Here is a 21,116-nt window from a genome sequence, read left to right on the forward strand (position 1 = left end):
GCCAGCAGGCCAGAAGAGGGCACCAGATCTGATTATAAATGGTTGTGAGACACCATGTGGTTGCTGGAAATTGAACTCAGGACCTTTGGAAGAGCAGCCAGTGCTCTTAACCTCTGAGCCATCTCTCCAGGCCTCTGAAGACTCATTTCTGGCACAGGCCTTAAATCCCAGCTCATCAGCTGAGGCAAGCATATCTCAGTGAGTTCAAGGCTAGCCTGGAATACATAATAGACTTTGCATCAAAACAAAACAAAACAAAATATCATGGCTCAGTGGTTAAGGGCACTGACTGCTCTTCCAGACCGCCTGGATTTGATTCCCAGAACCCACATGGTGACTCACAACCATCTTTAACTTGAGTTCCAGGAGATCTGGTGCCCTCTTCTGGTGTTCATAGGCACTACATGCACATAGGGCACAGACATACATGCAGGCAAAATACCATACACATAAAATAAAATAAAAAAATAAAACTTAAAAACGTGCCTTTGGAAAATGCCATCCCTCTGGTGAAGGAGCAAACTTCTCTTTCTGCCGTCAAACTGAAAGCAGCTTAGCTGCCTCTGTGTCGGCTGTCTGGATCACTTTCCCTAGGCTCCGGGCACACAGAGGATGGGGACTAGTTTTGACTTAGAAGTTTTTTTGGTTAGCAGATATGTAAATTGGTAGACAAACCAAAAAGCTTCTAAAACTCAGGCATTCTCTAAAGCAAATGTAAAATACTCAGAATTCAATTAGAATACAAGCACTTGCTAAAAACAAAACACCTTGTTACATGACTGAAGGAAGACACCTTTCTGATCTGAAGCAGGAGACTGTGGCCATAGCAACTGTCACGTGTGGGTGCTGAGGTCAGGGTGCAATCCTGTGGGGACGACCAGAGGAGGCTCGACACTGAAAACAGCAACTACAGTCAAAGCAGACCTAGGGCTGAGGTGGGAGGGAAGGCGAACTATTACAGGGAAGGCCACCCAGGCCATGACAGTGGGGTCTCCCTCGATCATGCATCTACCTACAGCAGCATCTTCGGGGAGGCCATCCTCACTGGAGTCTGATATTCTTTACCTAGAGGTCCAACAGCCACTGCCACTCAGGACCTCACAGGTCCCTCTCTCTTATGCATCCATTCTGCAACCGGCACAGAGTTGCAGGGAACTGAAGGCCTTGAACCTGAATCCTAGGTCAGCCATCTCTTCTACCTCCAAAGGGAAGAAGTTCTTTAATCCCCATGTGAAACAGGCTTCCTGCTGACTTGGCTTCTTCAAGAGTTTAGAGATTTTTGTCCATGTGTCTCTGTGCATGCAACAGCACAGGTGGGGGTCAGAGGACAACTTGTGGAAGTCAGTTTTCTCCTATGATGTAGGTCCTGAGACAGCAAACTCAGGCCAGTAGGCTTGCCACGTGTGCTTTCCCATACCGAGCCACCTCACAGCCTCCTCCACATACACCTTAGATTTCAAATCTGATGCCTGGTAGAGTGGAGGGAGTGACTGCTCACTACCGTGACACTCTGAAAACATGAACTGTACACAGGAAATTATTTTATGTTTTCAGACTAGACTGGTCTTCAACTTACAGAGACTCACTTGCCTCTACCGCCCAAGGGCTCACTTTTGCTTTCTGAGATAAGATCCTCAGTATGTAACCTAGGCTGATCTCAAACGTCAAGGGGCTGGGATTACAGCCCCTCCACTCCTCCCAGCTTTGAGAAGCATTTTTAATCTCTAAAACAAACACTGAAGTGTGTTGGTGACAAAAATGGTGTTTTTTTGGACCAGACCTCATGATGTAGCCCAGGCTGACATTGAACTTTCAGTTTTCATGTGGGTACTGGGGATCTAAGGTCAGGTCTGCATACCTGTACACCAGCACTTACCCATGGAGCCGTCTCCCCAGCCCACGGTCCTGTGTTCCGTGTCACTTAGGGAAGAGCACATGTGAGTGTCTATGAGGGGCTGCATGCCGGTATTTGGTTGTAAACACCTAGATACTAAATCTCAACTGAAGTTTTGTTTTTAAAAAGCCAGAGACAGATTAGACGAGAAAGCAGAGAGAACACTGTTGAAAACCCTAGCTCACAGAGCATGGAGCAGCACTTGCTATCTGTCTTCCTGAAATTCTCTAAAACAAGGTTACAAACTCACAGAACCAAAGTCACAGAAACTGTCTATGGTGGGCTGATGATGGCTCAGCCTTTCTATGTGAGGGTGGTATGTTATACTAAGTGGGAAGGGACAGTCCTCCTCCCTGCCCCGACCCCAGCTCAGCTGCACACCTCCATAGCCCCGGCTCTATGCAGTTTAACACTGACATCACCTCAGATAACTATGGACAAACTGGGTTGCGGTGGTGATCCCTTGTAGGGGGAATCTACCATGATTCCATGCATGGACCCACACAAACAGGAATTGAGAACACAGAGGCCAGCCTGCACTAAACCAAATGGCTGCAGAGACCACAGGATAGTGGGAGTTTGACTATGTGGCTTGAGTAGGAGCTTACACCAGCTGCAATGACAATATGAAAAAAAGGCAGAAAGAATAAGGTCACACAGCTAGGTGACAAGGTGTGAAAAGGCAGACCCATTTGAAGCATGAGGCCTGAACCAGGAACACAAGAAATAGAGATCCACCAGGTAAGTGAGATCAGAAGGAATGGGGAAGAGGGACACAGGGTACCAAATGAGGTGCTGGATGCTACATTTGGAAACTTGCTGGAAGAACCACTGGGCCAAGGCAACAGCATGAGAGAGCCTAGATGCTGAGCAGGGATCTACAGTGAAAACACATGCTTCAAAGCTTTTTGAAAAAGTAGCCGGTGCTCAAGAGAGCACCCCCTAACACAATGGTTGAAGTAGAGAACAGTGCCAAACCCAAGTAGGCCATACAGACACTAGGAGGAATATCTGGGGCTTTCCTGGACCAGGGAGAGGGTAAGGGGGCAAGAAACACTGTAGGAAGGGAGAGGCACTAGAGAGAGCAGAAGTGGAGGAACCTCCTGCCTGGGGAAGGACCCCAAAATCATCAGTAGCGCCTTGAAGAGGTGTGGTTCCCTGCTTCTAACTCTTACTCTCTTGGTAAGCCCAAAGGCAGAGCTGTAAATATAGCCAATCAGAAAACATCCCACCAAGACTCACTGGCTCATTCCAGCCACGGGGAGGCTATTGCTGCTTGCCTGAACATTTCCAAAGAAACATAGAAAACCAGGAAGCAACAGCAAGGCTGAAGGAAGGCTGGGGGCAAAGAGGGAAGGTGACAGAGCCACACAGCATTCCTGAAGCCACCTCTAAGACACTATAAGAGTGACCACTGACATCCAGGGCTCAATCTGTTCTCTGCCCCATTCTTGGGAACTCCTAGATGTCAAATACCACAAGCCAAAGCTCTTTGGCTGAATAAAAGCTTTTATAAACCAGATGACATTATATCAAATTTACACTGACTGTTTATTGCTGGCTGGGGTAAAATTTTTGTTGTTAATCACTTATTTTTTAAATGAAACTTCTATGTCTATCACATGATTAATAATTCTTGTAATAGCATAACAAGCCAAATGTATGCCTATCCAACCTACAGATCTCTGGGTATGAGGAAATTGTCATGTGATTCCACAGAAACGGGGACCAGAAGCCTGAAAGCTGTTCAGAGGACAATTATCTTATTATTTCACAAAATATGGCAGATGGCATTGGGTTTTGCCACCATATTCCAACATGTCCCAGCCACCATGCAGGCAGGCAGGCATTCTTTCCACTTCTCAAGATAGCCATGATGCAGGAGCATTTAACTCAGTAATTTTCTCTGGTGATAATGTCAGATGATGCAGCTACAATACAGACTCCTAACAAGATCTGTCTTCTCTTTCTTCCTGACTGACAGCACAGTTTTGTTAGGAGTGGCCTTGTGATGGGCCTGTTGCGAGGCTCCTCAGCACTCAGGTCCTAGCTCAGCAGGAGCTATCGAACAATGAGCTAGCAGAGTAGAAGCTCTTGCTGCCCCAACTTACTCTTGTTTGTCATGTTGGATGAGGAAAGCCACACTTGTGAAGGGCAGACAAAAGGCATCCAGGCCCTTAAAGACACCACGGACCCTACATGACAGCACACCCTGCTCCCCCCTCCCGGCAGCCTTTACCTACCTACAGCAGTAACCCCGGAAGCTTCGGATCTAGTAGCAGCAGTGACAAGGCCAGCAAGCTCAGGTGTCCAGTCTCCTGCCTCTGACACTTGGAGCATCACTGAGCACCTTGTTCCTGACACAGTGAGGCTGGCTGTTAAAGCAGCACTGAGTTGAGGGACATGGGTCAAAAAGCAGCCTCCCATTGTTTCCCACACCCCAAGAAAGACATAAGGAACACTTAACAAAACCTGAATGTTTTGCCTGCATTTATGGCTGGGCATGCAGTACTTCAGGAGGCCAGAAGAGGGAGTTGGATCCCCTGGAATTGGACTTACAAATAGTTGTGAGCTGCCATATGAGTGCTGGGAATCAAATCCAGTCTTCTGGAAAAGCAGCCAGTGCTCTTAACTGCGTCATCTCTCCAGCCCCTTCTCTATTCTACATCCACAAAATGGTTTGCTGACAACAGAAAGTTTTTTAAAAGTCCTCAACTGGCCTTGCAAACCAAAGGCTAGAACTCAGAGTCTTGCCCCCATGGGACCTTCTGTCAGGCTGCTAGGATTCCTAACCTGAGCTACGTTTGTGCTACAGCTTGGAAGACCAGCTGATCACCACATAATTGTGACAAAAACTTGAGGGTGACAAAATGGGCTTCAAGTAAATCTATCTGTGATTGCCAGCCACCTTCTTATTGTGGTAAACAATAGCATCTGTGCTGAGGGCTGGGGTCAGGGGAAGAGGTGTGGCGGTCAGGCTCTCAGGTCACTGAGGGACAGTGCGGGTCAACACCTCTGTACCCTGGCAACTGCAGTGGGTACATAGAGAAACAATTCTCTCAGGGCTGTTTCGTAGTTCAGGTGATCAGGAAATGCATGCCTAAGCTTATTCTGTTACTTCAGCAATACAGGTAAAAAACTATAAAAAACATTATTTACCCTAGTAATTCCATTTCTAAAATTTACACCAACAAAATCAGTGCCATCTGTTCAAATTCATGGAGAAGGATGCTCATTCAGCTTTTTTTTTTGAACAGGGTTTCTCTATGCAGCCTTGGCCGTCCTGACTTGCTTTGTAGACCAGGCTGACCTCAAACTCACAAAGATCCACCTGCCTCTGCCTCCCCAGTGCTGGGATTATAGGCGTGGGCCACCACACTTGGCTCATTCCAGCTTTTTATGATAAAATACGCAACACAGTTATTTGAGCAACAGACTACAATGCAAGCTTTAAAGTCATGTTTTGAAATGGTATTAAGTGACATGAAAATGTTCATGATGAAACGTCTGCCCCTTGACTTGCTTACGGGTATTTTTATGCTTGCTTGGCTCTGAGTTTCAGAAAATGGTGGCTAGAAAAAAGTTGTTGCTTCCTGAGCTAAGGCCTACAGTGCTCTACCATTCAACAACAAGCTCTGCTAAATGCTATGAAGGAATTACAAGATAATAAGAGAAGAGATGATGAGGGAAAAGCTCACTTGAAACACTGCCTGAAGACAGCCTGGGGGGTAGAGCAGAGAGGACAGCACCAGGAAGTCTGAGAACAGAATCCATAGGACCAGAGCAGGACAAAAGGGACAGGGGTTCTCTAGCACCTTTCTGAGGATGGTGGGAAATGCTTCCAGAAGTGAAAAGACCCAAGGGTACTAAGGAAGAAAGCTAGCCACAAACTACTACATACAACATGAGCCTAATTTGCTGTTTAAAAAAAAAAAAAATGTCAGCCAGGCATGGTGGTGCACATCCGTAATCCCAGCACTCAGGGAGGAAGAGGCAGGTGGATCTCTGTGAATTCAAGGCTAGCTTGGTCTACAGAGTGAGTTCCAGGACAGCCAAGGCTATATACAGAGAAACCCTCTCTCGAAAAACAAACAAACAAAAAAGGCATGTCTACTATATTCATATACTGCTTAACATAATACAAGCTTTTTTGAATTAGAAAAACACTGCCTAATTTTAAACCCAAAATGTTACAGAGTGGTCATATCTATGTCTATAAAATTACAAGCAATCTCTCTACAGTCACAGTACCCTGAATATACCCAATCTCCAAAGCTAAAAGCAGGGTTGGGCCTTGCTAGACTGGAGTGGGATACTACAGGCAATCTATTCTTGTCTTACAAATGTCTGTATTTGCTAACCGTCCACAGAGGGGCATTCCTTATCAAGCAGTTAGAGAGAAGACTACAGAGCGGGAATGACAGAGAGGCAGAAACTCTTGCGTCTCCTCAAAGTCACTTTAGTCTTTTTCTTAGTGGGCTGGCTGAGGTGCTGGTAGGATGAGGGGTTTTGCATAAACTAGGCACTACTCTGCCACTGAGCTACCCTGAAATCCTTTTTAAAAATCCGTTTTCAAAAAAGTATGTGCTTTACCTTTTGGCAGTGCCAAACTTGATTTGAAAGTCATTTTTAAAAAAGAAGAAGGTGGTAAAGCAAACAACTGTCACACCCAAAGACCATTGTGAGCCGTTTCCTGTCACTAGTGTCGCGAAGTGAGACAAGCTTGCCTCCTTCCCCACTTACTAGTATTTCAGGACAGCATTCATGTTGAAAGGTCGACCCCTTTCCAGAAAGGAAGGAGGAGGAGGCAGGGTCTGAGATCTGGATCTGCTGTCCTTCCAGTGTCCAGTGTCTGTACTTCAGACTCACTGAGGCAGATCCCGTCACAAAGCTGAGGACAGCAGCTCCGCTAGCCTTCTTCAGTCTTTTCTCCCAATTTCCTTTTCCTTACTTGAGGGTGAGGTCTCCCTCTGTAGCCCAGGGAGGACTCAAACTCAGCACTGGTTTTCAGGTGTACATACTATATCTGCTTTCTATGGCTCTCTTCATGTTACCCAGTCTTCATAAGGAACCTCAGAAGTGGGGAAGTGAGACCACAGTACGCACACTCTGCCCACACAGCCTCCAGAATCAAGTGCCCTGTGAGTCAAATTGCTATGGAGGGCTAAACAGGAACAGCTCAGATCCACATGGGGGCTTCAGGAAGAGCCTGCTGCTAAAATAAAACAAGCTTGATGGGCACTAGGATCCCTCCAGGAAGAAGGTGGGAAGCTACAAAAGGGTACCCTGAAAGCCCCAAATAAACAGTCTGTCCCCAGTGGAGAATGGGCAGTTGGAGTATGCTGAGGATCAGATCTGCAGCTGCAGCACTGGGGACACCAGTGCCTGCAAGGGCTGTGCACTCGGCCAGCAAAATGCCACAAAAGAGGAGGCAGATGTCATACCTACCCGACACCCTCAGTGGATGTGAGGGAACAAGGAGAAGTCACAGGACACAGAAAAGCCAGCAGCCACCCAGCACTGAGCCTAGTGACAGACACTACAAGGCCGAACTCCAAGCCACCTCACCTTCCGAGGCCTCAAACTCTAGCTGAACAACAGCTAGCTCCTCCTATATTAACCTAGTTGCCTATCTATAAGGCTTCAAGTGATTTATTTGCAAATGTTATGCACATTTTGTACACAGTGCATCATTTGGCAAATGCTGTTACATTGAAAATACCCTATCATCTTTCCATTTTTCCAGATACTTCCATCTTAAAAGGTTTAATTACAAAAGCATTATTCATGTTAGATATGGTGCGTAACAGATACGAGTGTAATTAATGTGTGAAAATTCATGGGGCTCTAAGTTTATAAATTACACACATTTAAGATGTAAATTTTATTTTATATGATATTTAACAGAAAATTCCCATTTCAAGCACTCAAGTAACTATTTCCAACTATTCACAGTACAAATAATATAGGAAAACACATGTGTACAGGTGGTAAGATATTTCCTATGGCTGGAGAGATGGCTCAGTGGTTAAGAGCACTGCCTACTCTTCCAAACCCAGGTTCAATTCTCAGCACCCACATGGCAGCTCACAACTGTCTGTAACCCCAATATAATGGGATCTGATACCTTCACACTAATGCACATAAAATCAAATAAAAATTTTAAAAAAGATATTACCTGTGGAGTTAATTGCAGTAGAGCAAAACTAGCAGTTCACTTAAGCTCAGAAGTTCAAAGCCAGCCTAGACATATATCAAGAACCTAGCTCAGAAAAAAGTGTGTGTGTGGAAAAGGCATGGGACCCCGCCACTACGCGCCATGGGGAACACCGTCCCACAGCCACTCTGCTTTACAAGAAACCTAAAGATGTAAGGTGAAGTAGGGAAGAACCAAGTTGCATCTAAGCAGTGCATCTAATGGAATAGGGACAAAGGAAAAAGGTGCGAGCAAGAATGCCTTTCACCTAGCACACCAGATTGAAACAATGAGCTTCCACCCACCCATACACAGCTCCAGGGCACTGTCAATCTTCCCTTCCTGTTGTTTGTGTTCACATAATGACTTTCCTACCAGAACCTTCCCAAAGCAAAAGCACCCTTGTCTGACTTGGATGGTAAGGGGAGGGGGGAGGCACAGCTATTTTAAGTTTTAAAGTAACACTAGACAGCAAACTGATTGAATTATTTCAGGAGGATTAAATATGGTAAATGGGAGGCCTTTCTGCTGGCAATTAACATAAATTAGGCGTGGAGGGGCCTGTGCAGGCGTCTCAAGCCTAAATTGCCCTGCATTTGTATCTCACTGTTTAGAGAAGCACGCAGTTCATTTCTTGCTCTGCAATTATCACTAATGGATTTTACTTTAATAAGATGCCACCTGTACTCTGGATCATTTATTTGACTTGCTTCTTTTACATTTGAAGTACAACTCCAAAAAACCACCAGGTTCTGGTTGCCTCTTTTGTTTCCAACTGAGTTATAGTCAGAGAGGATCCTAAGGTTTGCTGTTGACCTGAAAGCTCCCCCTCACCCTCACTCTGCAGTCTCTTCCTCACTTTTTGCTTTGTTTGTTTTTCTTCCTCACTTTTAGGCTACCATGTTCTGTCAGAGAGCAGCATTTGGCAGCGTATTTAACCTCACACTTTCACAAGAAGACAGGCCATGCAGCTGCTGTCAGCCTGCGCTGCTACAGCAGGCCATCCATCACTCAAGATGCTGTGCTGTATGACAGGGCCTCCACTAAACACTGCTTGTAGGGGCCAAGCTAACTCCAGCACAACCCTAAGTGTCAGACGGCCGTCACCAAAAGTGGGCTGTTTCACAAACATATCATCTCAGTAGTCAGTTCTCTAAATTCTAAGGCAGTAAGCTCCATGAGGATTGACATTCCTTCCAGAAGTGAAGGGTGACATGGTTAGCCTGTGCTATGACGGTGACAAAGTCAGATACACACTCTGTGAAAGGGTCCTGAATATGCAGTTCTGAGTAGTACGTTCCACCAATGACAACGCTGGCTCTGAGCCTGGGAAGGCAGGGTGTGCAGCCACATTCTGATGATCCCATGTTGTCTAACAATGCTTCTGACCCTATGAACATGGCTGTATCTTCCATAACAGCGTACATTCCATTTTTTAAAATAGGAGAAAACTCCTGCCTATGGTGGCACACTCCTATAACCCCAGAACTAGAAAGGTGCAGGAAGAAAGATCAGGAGTTCAAGGCCATCATAAACTATATGGCACTTTGTTTTAAAAAATAATTAAGTAAATATAATAAATCAGAATAAGCACAGGTATAAAACTGTCAACAAATAAAATTTTAAAAAAATAGTAAAAAAGAGGCAATTGCTAATACATGTTAAATATAAGCAGCACTCCCACAGGAAGGAAATAAATGTACAAACCAAAAACAAGGCAAGAGAAGTCTGTCTCTTTCCCCACAGAAGCTTAGGATAATCTCAAGCAGGTCCCAAGAAAAGGGCTAAGAACAGACCTGGAAGACGGCACAGCTCAGCAGGGAAGCGGATGCGCAGAGCCCTGGGCTCCATGCATGCACACACAAGGAAAAAGGCACAAGGAACAATTTCAAGGAGGAAGAACAGCTAAGACCCTTGGAGGGAAGGTGGCAATTGGCTCAGGGACACGCAAAAAGGTCAGGTGTTAAAACAGTTTAAAGTTTCCACAGAGCTGCTGAGGGATGCTGGCGCCTGGACCCACCTGGTCGCATCCTGCATTCACCAATTCCTGAAGCATCTGCCGGTTTACTTCTGCAGTCGCTGAAGTGCCTGATTCATTGGCAAAAGGCAGTAGGGAGTATCGGATTTCCCTGAGCGCTTTTTGATAAGGTCCAAACTTCGGGGTGGCTCTCATCTGCTGCTGCCTGGAGGCATCTTTGCTCCCCAGGACTTTGGCATCCAGGGAAGTGTCACTGTTTGGTCCCAGTGGCAGCCCCTGGGGAGAAGACTTGGACGGCTGCTTCAGCCCCTCTCGGATCTCCTGCAATCGCTGCCGGCTATTTCCAGAGTAAGTTGTGGCAGGAAAAGTCTTTGGCCTCATCGTTAGTCCAGTTTCCTTTTACCATAAATACAATCTTCTCAAAGTGTCTTATTATTTTAAAAAGAACAGTCAATAGTGTCAGTTAATTGTAAACATGCTTTCAGAACAACTTCCTTTCAAAAATATTCTGTCCTTCAATTTCTGCAGTTCCTAAAGAAAACCTAATATTTTCCAGAGTTTTCATTTTGAAGAGCATCACTCTCTGAAAAAGAAAATGGGACAAAAATATTCATTTGCGAATTTCACGTAATGTTAAAGCTACTTTCCATAAGTGCATGGTGACTTGGAAAATATGACCCAGAAAGTAAAGAAAAGCATGTCAATCTCAGAAGTGTCATGTACTATTATTTGGTTCTGGAGCTGTCCCAGGAAGGTTCCGGTAACAGGAAGCCCACAGCCAGCGTCTCCACAAACACCACACAGGCTGACAACCACTAAGCCCAGTATCATGTACTTCTAAAAACCACAGCTTGAGGATTTGGGGTTAAACACACCAAGTAAATTTCAAGCTTGTTCCTAATACCAACTAATTCCTGATCCATACCACTGTCTGACATCTTTACCCACCTGAGGCTGTGATCCTTCACATTTTTTGAATATTTTCCTAATGAAGGCCTCCCCTTTTTCTGGGGGAAACAAACAAACAAACAAAAACCCTTCATATTGAAAGGATCCTCTACGGCAGTTCACAGTGCTCCACACAACACCTTGGGAATGACCATAAGGGAGCTGCAGAGTTGACTCAGCAGTGAACAGCACCTGCCACTCTGCCAGAGGACCGGGGTTCCATTCCCAGCACCTATGGGGTCAGCCACAACCCTTATTAACTCTAGTTCTGGGGATCTGACGCCCTCTTTAGGCACTAGCCACAAATGTGGTGCAATACACACATGCAAGCCAAACAGTCACACACATGAAATAAAGTTTGTTTGTTTCTCGAGACAGGGTTTCTCTGTGTAGCCTTGGCTGTCCTGGACTCACTTTGTAGATCAAGCTGTTCTCGAATTCACAGAGATCCGCCTGCCTCTGCCTCCTAGAGTGCTGGGATTACAAGCATGTACCACCATGCCGGCAATAAACACATCTTTAAAAAGACAAGAGTGCTAGAGAGAGGTCTCTACTTAGGAAAATCGTGCTTAGGAGTCTTGAACTGTGGTCATCCAGAAGAAACAGGCCCTTGGGGACACTTTCCTCAGGATTTGCACTTGGACTTTTTCCTGGGATAACTGTGCAGTCTGAGGCTCCTCTCCATGCTAGTCAGTGGCCACAGCTACCAGCTACCCTGAGATGACAAGAAGAAAGCATGATGCTCTTCAGCGTGCCGTGTTGCTGAGCTGAGCTGTAGGTTTTATGGATTAAATGAGTTTTTCAGTTACAATTTTCCACTTGATGACGTATTTATCAAGAGGTAACAGAGTCACAAAGCAGGAGCATGGATAATGCCAACAGTGGGGCGTTGGCACTCTTCACTGTGCCCTCACTCACTCACAAACTGTCCTCACTTGCAGAGGTGCTCTTTGTGGTAAAGACAGGATGGCACACTCCAGATCGTACCAAAGCCCACTGCCCCCTTACCCATCCTGTCTTTTCCCCTCCTCCTGCTGATTCTCCTCTTCTAAGGAACTCAGAAAGCTGACTTCAAAGGACATACTTTGGAGTTTCAATAAACAAAGCAAACTGACTCCCAAAAGAACTCCCTCTAAAGACAGGCAAAGAACTGGGACTTCTAGCTCTGATGAACGCCCTAACCACTTACTACAGGCTAGACACTGTCGAGCTTTTTATATGCATTAACTTACATAAGCATACAGACTAGGAAACACTAGAACTGACATTAAAATGACCGTGTTCTGTACGGACAGTCGTCTTCACTGCTGGATCCTCTTTCTCAGTACAATTGAGGAGACTCCATTAAAAGAACCAGACTCAAATTCTCAACATGAAATCTGTTTTAGTATGTGGTTTCTAGTACTCTGAGGCCCTGAAATGGTTGTGTAAGGCAATGCAGATGGTGGACTATGAGATCTGGACAGCTGAGCCCTTGGGTCCCAGGTTGGCTATGGCCCAGAAGCCTAGGGCGCTGCTTAACTGATGGAAAATGGGGCACACTGCAACCAACTCACTCCCAGGGACTTCCTGGTCAGAGCATCTGCTCTGAAAGACCTAGGTTTCTAAAACCATAACTCACATTCCAACAGAAATGGAAGGCTTTCTAAGAGGCTGTAGCACATGTGTGGAGGACCCCGGGAGGTCTGGACTGCTGCTTGCCCATTCAGAACTCACACAAAAGTCCCAGCTTCTAAGCTTTCATTTCCTTCCCTTTCTTTCAAACATTAAAATAGAGAATACACCTATGAGAAACACCGGACAAAAAGCAATTAGGGAGGAAGGGTCTGCTTGGCTCACAATTCCAGGTCACAGTCCCCATCATTATGGGACATCATACAGTGGGAACTTGTCAAATGCAAAGAGAGTAAGTGCACATATTCCTGCTTGCTCACACTGACACAGCCCAGGATCCCCTGAGAATGGCCTGGTCCACGTGGGTGAGTCTTCTGCTTCAGTGAATACAATCTAAACTGTCTCCCAGCCAACAGACCCACAGGACAAACCAAGCAAGTAATCCCTCCCTAAGCTGTCCCAGGTGATTCTACGTTGGGTCAAGGTGACAGGTAAAGCAAAACCACCTGTCTTTACAACAGACAACAGTGCAAGAGGACCTGACATGGTGCAGCCTCCCTGCCCTCCACTCACTACTCTTTGCGGGGGGGGGGGGGTCTGTTTTCTGTGTCTGAGTGGTTTGCCTCTATGTATGTATGCACACCTGATGCACGCCTGGTGCTTCTGAAGTCAGAAGATATTAGACTCCCTGGAGCTGGAGTTATGAATGATTTTGAGGCCCATGTGGGTACCACAAATGGAACCCTGGTCCTCTAAAAGAGCAACAAGTTTTCTTAACCCCTAAGCCATCTCTCTAGCCCCTGGGGGATACTTTTTTTAAAAGATTGATTGACTGATTATACAGCACTCTGCCTGCATGTGTACCTGTGCACCAGAAGAGGGCACCAGATCTCATTATAGATGGTTGTGAGCCATCATGTGGGAACTAAACTCAGGACCTTTGGAAGAGTACCATCTCTCCAGCCCCTGGGGGCATCTTTTTTTGAGCAAGGCCTTGCTAAATAGCAAGGCAGACCTGAAACTCAAAATCCTCCTGCCTCAGCCTCCCCTACAGGTTAGATTCTAGGCCTATTAAGCCTCGGGCACTGACAGAGTGACTAAGAACCTCCCCTTCAGCAATTTACAGTGAAGTGAGGCAGAGGGTAAGGTCAGCAAATGAGCTACAGAGAAAGAGAGGCCCCAAAGGAGGGGAACCCAGCACAGAATGGAAGGATGGCGGGAAAGTCAGAGAAACTGAGCGGAGGTAAGGAGTCTGCCTGGGGAGGGGGTGGGGGTAAAATTCCTGCTGGAAGGAAGAATGCAAGCTCCTCCACAGGGCTCAGAACAGTGAGACTGGAACTTTCCTGGGGACTGGGGACAAACCACAAAGGCACCAGGACTCCTTCTAGAAGGGCCTTTGGCAAATGTGCACAGCTGGGTTAGGAGCAGGGCCCTGGCCAGGAATCCTGAGGGTGACTGAGGCAGCAGTGCAGCACTCTAGTCCACAGATGCTGGGATGTGGAACAGAGCTTCAGGACCTGGCCACACCCAGCCAGAGATCTGGGCTTAAAGTCTCAGGTAGCTACCATAAAAGTCTCAGGCATTAACTAGCCTGTAGCTACCCATTCACACATGCTATAGGGTCATCAGGACAGAGGATAGAAGTCCCTCCTGGAACATTCCTTTGGTAAGGTACGGTCCGTGACAGGCCAGACTTTACCACCAAAGGACCTAGCAGACTACGGAGAAGGATAGCCCTTTCACACAGCTAGGCCAGAGCAAGTGCTATGAAGGAAACAGCCACACAAAGTTCTCTAAAACCAAAGCAAGCCACATTTCCTGCCCATCCCATAGCTAAGGCCGGTCACTGGGCAACAAAGGAATCCTAGTGGGCTCAAGCCTTCCAAGCTTCCCCAGGGATTTGTTCTGCACCAGGCTGCTGAAGCTAGGAAGAACAGGAGGCCTGGGGATCTCCTAGCTTTTCCTAGCACACACTACCAGGCTGACAGCACTCAGGGGAGCTCACATCGCAGAAGCAGCAGCCACACAGGCGGCGGGCCACTACCACCCCTTGCCCAGCCCCAAGACATATTCTTGACCTTTAACCCCTAGGATCAGTCTGGCCAGCTTTTGTAGCTTTTAACTGTAGGATTATGCAGCCTCTGGCCTCTGCTTAGCCACTGTGGGTGTGATTCTTGTTCACTCATCAATGCCATATATGGCAGCAGCCGTCACTCACTGCTAGGTACTGTTGTCCTGTGCAAATCTCCCAGAACTAACCAACACATGGTGCCGCTGCCCTTCAGGCCACACTGGCATAAGTTTGGGGTCTGGACTAAGGAGGAGGAGTGAGTGGTCTGCTTCAAGACAACGCTCCCCCACCAAGACTTCTTAGAGTCCCTGGCGGGCCCATGGCAGCTGATGTGACTGACACCTTATGAAAGAAGAAAGTGTTTCATCGGCTCTTGCCCTGGGACATTTCCAGCCCTGACCACATACAGCCAACTCTGATACCACCTGTCATAGCCTGGCAGAGTCAGGCAGGAAGAGTCTAAATCAAAGGATGGTAGAAACTGGACCAACTTCCAGGCGCTGGCAAAACGGCAACGGCCCCAGAAGAGGGTGCTCATGTATACTTTACGGAAAATGTACATGGCACTGTCAAGGAAGGTGGCTGTCCAGTCCTCAGAGTAGCCCGGTCCTCAACTATGCTGAGCACACGCTCAGGTGAACCGTTATATCTGTGACATGAGGCGCACCCTCACAGGTGCAGGACTTCTAACCAGTGCACAAACTGAACAGCCTCCTGAGGTGCCCCTCTCACCGGGTTACTTAAAGAATGACCACCCTCTGACTATGCAATGTAAACGTCAACACAGGAGACAGACAAAATAATTATTTAAGAACTGTATAAAACGTGTTAATGAAAAAATTGACAAAAAAGCCAGGTATGGTGGTGCACGCCTTTAATCCCAGCACTTGAAAGGCAGAGACAGGTAGCTCTCTGAGTTCCAGGAGCACCAGGACTACATAGAGAGAACTTGTTTAAAAAAAAAAAATGAGAAAGAAAAAAATCTTGGGCTGTAAAACAGGTTATATCTGGAAGTAAAGAGAAGCAGCCCAGCCCAAAAGCACCAAGAGGTAGAACCCATTGGAACTAGTAATGTTCACAGAGCAGGGCTGAGGAAGTGTGGGACAGGGATACACCCAAGGGATCAGCATGAATAGGCGAAAAATTTTACTCAGGGCAGGAGACGAGAAATAGCCAAAATTCAGCATGGCTGAAAGCAGATGCCAAGCTGAACACAGAGCAGGTACATCCATGCGTCTCTCTTGTTAAGTGTGGGATGGTCTGAGAAAGTGAAAGTGGACTTCTTTGTATGTGAAAGAGAAAGGTACAAGGAAAAAAAAAGCCAGTCTAGTCATGTCCCAAGCCAACTGAAATACAGACCTGCAGCCAAGCACCAGGCTGCACACGTCTGAGATCCCATGCTGGTTAAAAGCACGAGGTCTTTCCTCACTTCTATATGTCACCGGCCTATATTCCACTGAGGAGAGACTCCAATATCTGGCTGGCTCACTGACCCTGAGACTGCCAGCAGGGCCTTCCTGACCCAAGAGACCAACTGTAACTTCCACAACTAACCCAATGCAATCTCTACCTATAGGAGATTCCAGTGTGTTGTTCTGCAAGCAATGTGTAAGACAGGCAGGAGCATTCTGTTTGTTTGCCCCCTTTGCTGCCTGACACAAGGCCACACACACTCAGGAGACACCTGTCAGAAGCAGTCCCCCGAGGGCCTTAGCAGCTTCTGCAGAGCACAGAGGTCTAGGCTGGGCAGGAACGCGCTCCATCCACGGCAATGCCCTTTCTCTAAGTATAACTCCAAAGGCCAAAAAAAAATGTGACTGAGCAGGGCCAGGCACGGTGGTGCACCTCTTTAATCCCAGAGGTAGAGAGAGGCAAGTGGATCTCTCCGAGTCCAGTGCCAACCTAGTCTTACACAGCATGTTCCAGGCCGGCCAGGGGTACATACTGAGATTCTGTTATAATTAACTAACTAATTAATTAATTAATTAATTAATTAATTAAAAAAAGGGGCAAGTTCTCCAAGATCATCACACAGCATATGTCCATGCCCTAACATTCAGCCTTAGGAAGGAAGTCCTATTACAGGCCATAAGGTAGAGGACCTTGGGGACATGGTGCTGAGTGATGTTAGCTGCTCACAAAATATACCGTACCATCCCGCTGACCCTCCATACCTACAGCAGGCAAGTCCAGAGACAGAAGAGCGGAGATTAATCAGGGGCAAGGGAACAGGAAATGACTGACTGAGGGGACCATGACAAAGTTTTGGGTAATAGACAAGTACTGTTTGCCACAATGACAAGAACACATTTAACGTCAAATGACTAAACTACACACTTGTAAATAGTTGCACACTCAAGCATGCATACGTGTTGCGCACACATACACACACTGGTTCTCTTTCTAAACCATGGTTCATAGATGAAATATCTGACCCTGAACACTGGGTCCTAACAGTGAAGCAAAGTTCCACTCAGACTAGAGCCTAAACTGCTGGGAGGTTCACACACCATGCTAGCCCGTCACTCTAACACGGACGCTGCAACACGCCAAGGGAAGACTTCTACACAGTAGCCCTGTATGTTCTAGACACTCCAAACCAGCCAGCCAAGGGACTGGAGGTGTGGCTCTGGGTAGAGCACCCATCCAGCAAGCAGGAGGCCCCAGTCAGAGCAGCTCCTTCTGCCACAGCCCACCCTTCCCCAACAAACAGAACAAAGCCCACCAAGGGGGATGCCCGGGAAGGGCAGGAGTCCAGAGCCCAAGGCTACATTTTGAGTGTGTGGCCAGCCTGTGCGATCCGAGCCCTTGTCTCAAAATAAAAACATAAAAACAGTGCACCAGAGCAGGAAAAGTCAAGGCCTTTCTCTGTCAGAGCGTAGCTGAGCTAAGAAAGCCCAGGTGGCCGGGCCTGGAGCAGCAGCAGTCAAGTGTTTTGGTTCAGCCTCCCCTTTCCAGACTCATGAGCAATGTGAAGCCCAGCAGGCAAGGAGGACTCTTTCCTGGCACCTCATACACATACCACTGGGTTTTCCTCAGTGCTCTGCCTTTCCTCCCCATCTCTCCCCAACGTTTTGTAGGATGTGATGTCCTGAACACTGCAGGGAACTCTGTCTTTTTGACAGGTGGTTAAACAGCACCTACTGGTGTCCCAGGTCCCTGACAGAACCATCTAGAAAGAAGCACGCTTTCAGCGTCACAAACAAGAGAAGTTCTTTTCTCTGCTTGGAGACCTTGTATTTTAAGGTTCAGCTTGAAGACAGTTGGTTTCATAGCCAAATCTTAAACTTTTAAGTGAAATTTTCATGGAAATACTCATCAGTCAAACGAAGACGACAGCTAGAGATGCGCTTTGCTGAGCTACTCCCACACCATTTTAACAAGACCTGACAGATGGGGATTTTTCCTTCATCAATACATTCATAAATATGACCCTTGGGAATAGCGAATAAAGTAAACCTAGTTTTTGAAATCTGTTTGGCATTAACTACTGATTTAGATATATTTTAAAGGAAACTACAAGACACTGAAACAGAAAACCGGAAACAACTAAGTAACTCACACCTGTTATACCAGCATTCAGGAGAAAGGAACAAGACTGCCAAAGTCCTAGGCTATCTTGGTCTACACAGTGAGTTCCGGGCCAACCTGGAGAGTTCTGGGGCAGCTAGGGCTTCCCAATGAATCCCTATCTCAAACAAAGCAAAACAAAGACCCCAAACAGAGAAAATCTGTAACAAATGACAAAATAACACCACTTCACTGCGAAACTGGAGCCCATTACCAAACCCTCGGCTGAGCTGGGCGGCTCCCAACAACTGAGCGCAGCATTTTAAGCATTCCTGCCATGCTTCCTACCAAACCCAGGTCCAGTCCTCAACCCCATCCTGGAGAATGCTAGCAGATGTTCCAGAATTCTTACTCTCTTTTCACCTCATGCTTCCCAGTCCAAGGGCCGCCAAACACATCAAGCACAGTGAACCAGCCAAAAGCTGGACCTGGTGGGGTAACACTAATCATACACATTGGTTCTAGTTTAGTCTTTCTACTTAAAAAATTATTTTTTTCGTGTGTGTATGTGTCTGTCACAGCACACCTGTGGTGGTCAGAGGACAACTTGCAGGAGTTAGCTCTTTCCTTTTACCATGTAGGTTCTGGGGACTCAAACTCAGGTCATTAAATTCGAGCTGTTTTGCCAGCCTTGGCTGTAACATGCCCTATGTGGTGCAGGCTGGCCTCAAACTCACAGTCTGCCTTAGCCTCCCCTGCACTGGAATGGCAAATGTCACCCCACTTCCAGTTCTATTCTTGTTTATATGGTTTAGAGTTTTGTTTTCTTGTTTGTGTGTGGGGGGGTATATTTTAAAACACTATTTGTTAGACCAAAACCTCCAGTTATTATTTAAATCACATTTGCCTGTTTTGATGCAGGAGCATGATTATTTCAGGTGTACGACCACGTTCTGAAACAGCTGAGAGAGCTGAAGGACTGGAGGAGTGCGGAGCTGTAATGGGAAGTGCTAGCCCTCAGCATTCCTGCTTCAGGTAACTGCCAGGAGGCAGAGAGGTTCAGTATTCTAAAGCCAGGCCTACGTCATTCAAAACCAACTTCCACTCTTCAGGGTCTGTGGCTCGCTAGCTGATTTAGAGACCTGCAGGTCTGCAACGGTAGCTTAGCAGTCAGGGCTAACAAGAAACTCGAACTCCAGCTATGAAACACGATGGTTTTCATTCTTCCTCCAGAAAAATCCTATGTATGTCAAATATTGGCACACGAACAAAAACTACTTGTTAATTAACTCTCCAAAAAAAAAAAAAAAAAATACCCACCACTCTCACAATTAAGTCGACACAGTCTAGACATTAACCAACATAAAGCATTTGCCAAGTGAATGGCAAGCATTAAGCAATGCCAACTTTCCCTCCTAATTTTGGCATCACCACCAATTACCTTTATTTCCAACATTACTGTTTTATTATACCTTCAAGATGAAACAATGAATCAAATACCATTCTGCTTACAAGCACTGAGGGAGCAGCAGGAATAGCATTCAGGGATGCCAGCTTCCCAAGCAGGTCCTTAACTCCACGTGCCCACAGGAAAGGAGCAGAGCCCCTACACTGCTCTCAGTTCCAGATGCTCCAGATAAAACACCACGCGATGGGCTTTTTAGAAGGGCAGCGATTGCTGGGAATTTCTACAGCTTCCATGAAGCTGACCCGATCCTTCTGTGGACTAGAAACGGCTTATCCGTTCGTAGAGCAGATTTATAGCCAAGACAATATAAACACATTCAACTTAACATCTGTAGTCCTTCGAGCATACTATTTTTAAATAGTATGGAATACTGCTTAGAAGTCTCACGTTATCAAAAGCATAAAATACAAAACGTCGTGTCGGTCCAAATTTCCCAATGCAAACAGAACTCCTCACCCCCACGTTACCCTCCCCCACCAAGCTCCCCCAAAGCTTCCGTACGCGTTTACTGTGGATTTACCAGCTCCAACCCCTCCAAGTCCACTCTGCAGTGGGTTTTAAGAGCCTAGGGCAGGCTATTTACAACACAGCATTTAAAATAACAAGGCATTTTATTGTAAACGTGTTCCCCGCCTACCACTGAAAGTCCCTCCCACCAAGGCTGTGATTCGCCAAGGCGAGAAATACCGACAGCTCCAGTTCTCACTTACATTATTCCAACTAGCTGGGGAGGCTGAAGAATAACTCTCAGTTCAAAACTTCTCTGATTCTATAACTCTTTCCTAATAATTCTGCACAGCAGCCTCTGTTGGTACCACATGAAGCTGACATTTGGAAATACGGTCAAAGTTAAGCAACTTCAAGGGAACCATGGCGGATTCGCCCAACAGTGTTTTCTATACCTGAATAACCAGTCAAAATTTTACGAGAGGCTGAACACTGTAATGTCTTGTTAATTACAGTTACGTTAAAACAGGCTTTCTGAGTAGTGTCTGCATTCCTGTTCTGCAAATTTTTTGTCAGCGCTTTTTATTATAACAGTTGCCTTTTTAAAAAAAATTTCCTAAGAAGTACCCTCGTCTCCACATTTAGCACTCAAAAACGGTGAGCATCACTTACAGACCTAACCTGGGGTTAAACTAAAAATACGGAGCAAGATTTAGTACAGATTCCCTAGTAAACGGGCACGCAGGAAAAGGCTGAAAGACGTGAAAGTCCGCGCTCAAACTCTTTTCGTCAACAAAATCTGCTCGTCCCGCTCTCTCGGGTTCACCCTCACAGGCGTTCGTCCTCAGCCGGCGGCCCCGGGCAGGGGCGGCCGGGCGGCCCCGGCGAGAGCCCGGCCACGCAGGAGGCTCGCGTGTGCGCGACCCCGGCCGGGGGAGCGGCGCGGCCGGCAGGGCGGCCCGGGAGGCGGCGGCTCCGGGGAGGCGTTAC

The 21,116-nt window shown here is 46.7% G+C and overlaps 1 protein-coding gene across 3 annotated transcripts in view; it reads right to left on the reverse strand.

Moving 5' to 3' along the window:
* Lats2 (large tumor suppressor kinase 2) overlaps window positions 1–21,116 on the reverse strand; it is a 52,593-nt gene that overhangs the window by 30,773 nt on the left and 704 nt on the right. Inside the window, exon 2 of one of the 3 annotated variants that reach the window (XM_055616964.1) lies at window positions 10,111–10,651. The exons of 1 other annotated variant lie outside the window; for it this stretch is intronic. In XM_055616964.1, coding sequence (XP_055472939.1) covers window positions 10,111–10,449 — 339 coding nt within the window. In that variant the 5' untranslated portion in view covers window positions 10,450–10,651. Of the gene's footprint in view, window positions 1–10,110; window positions 10,652–21,116 lie in introns of those variants that run through there. One more of the 3 variants, XM_055616976.1, reaches the window with a different exon arrangement.

This window comes from Psammomys obesus, unplaced genomic scaffold (assembly GCF_907164565.1).
Source record: "Psammomys obesus unplaced genomic scaffold, mPsaObe1.curated_primary_1811, whole genome shotgun sequence".
Lineage (NCBI taxonomy): Eukaryota > Metazoa > Chordata > Mammalia > Rodentia > Muridae > Psammomys > Psammomys obesus.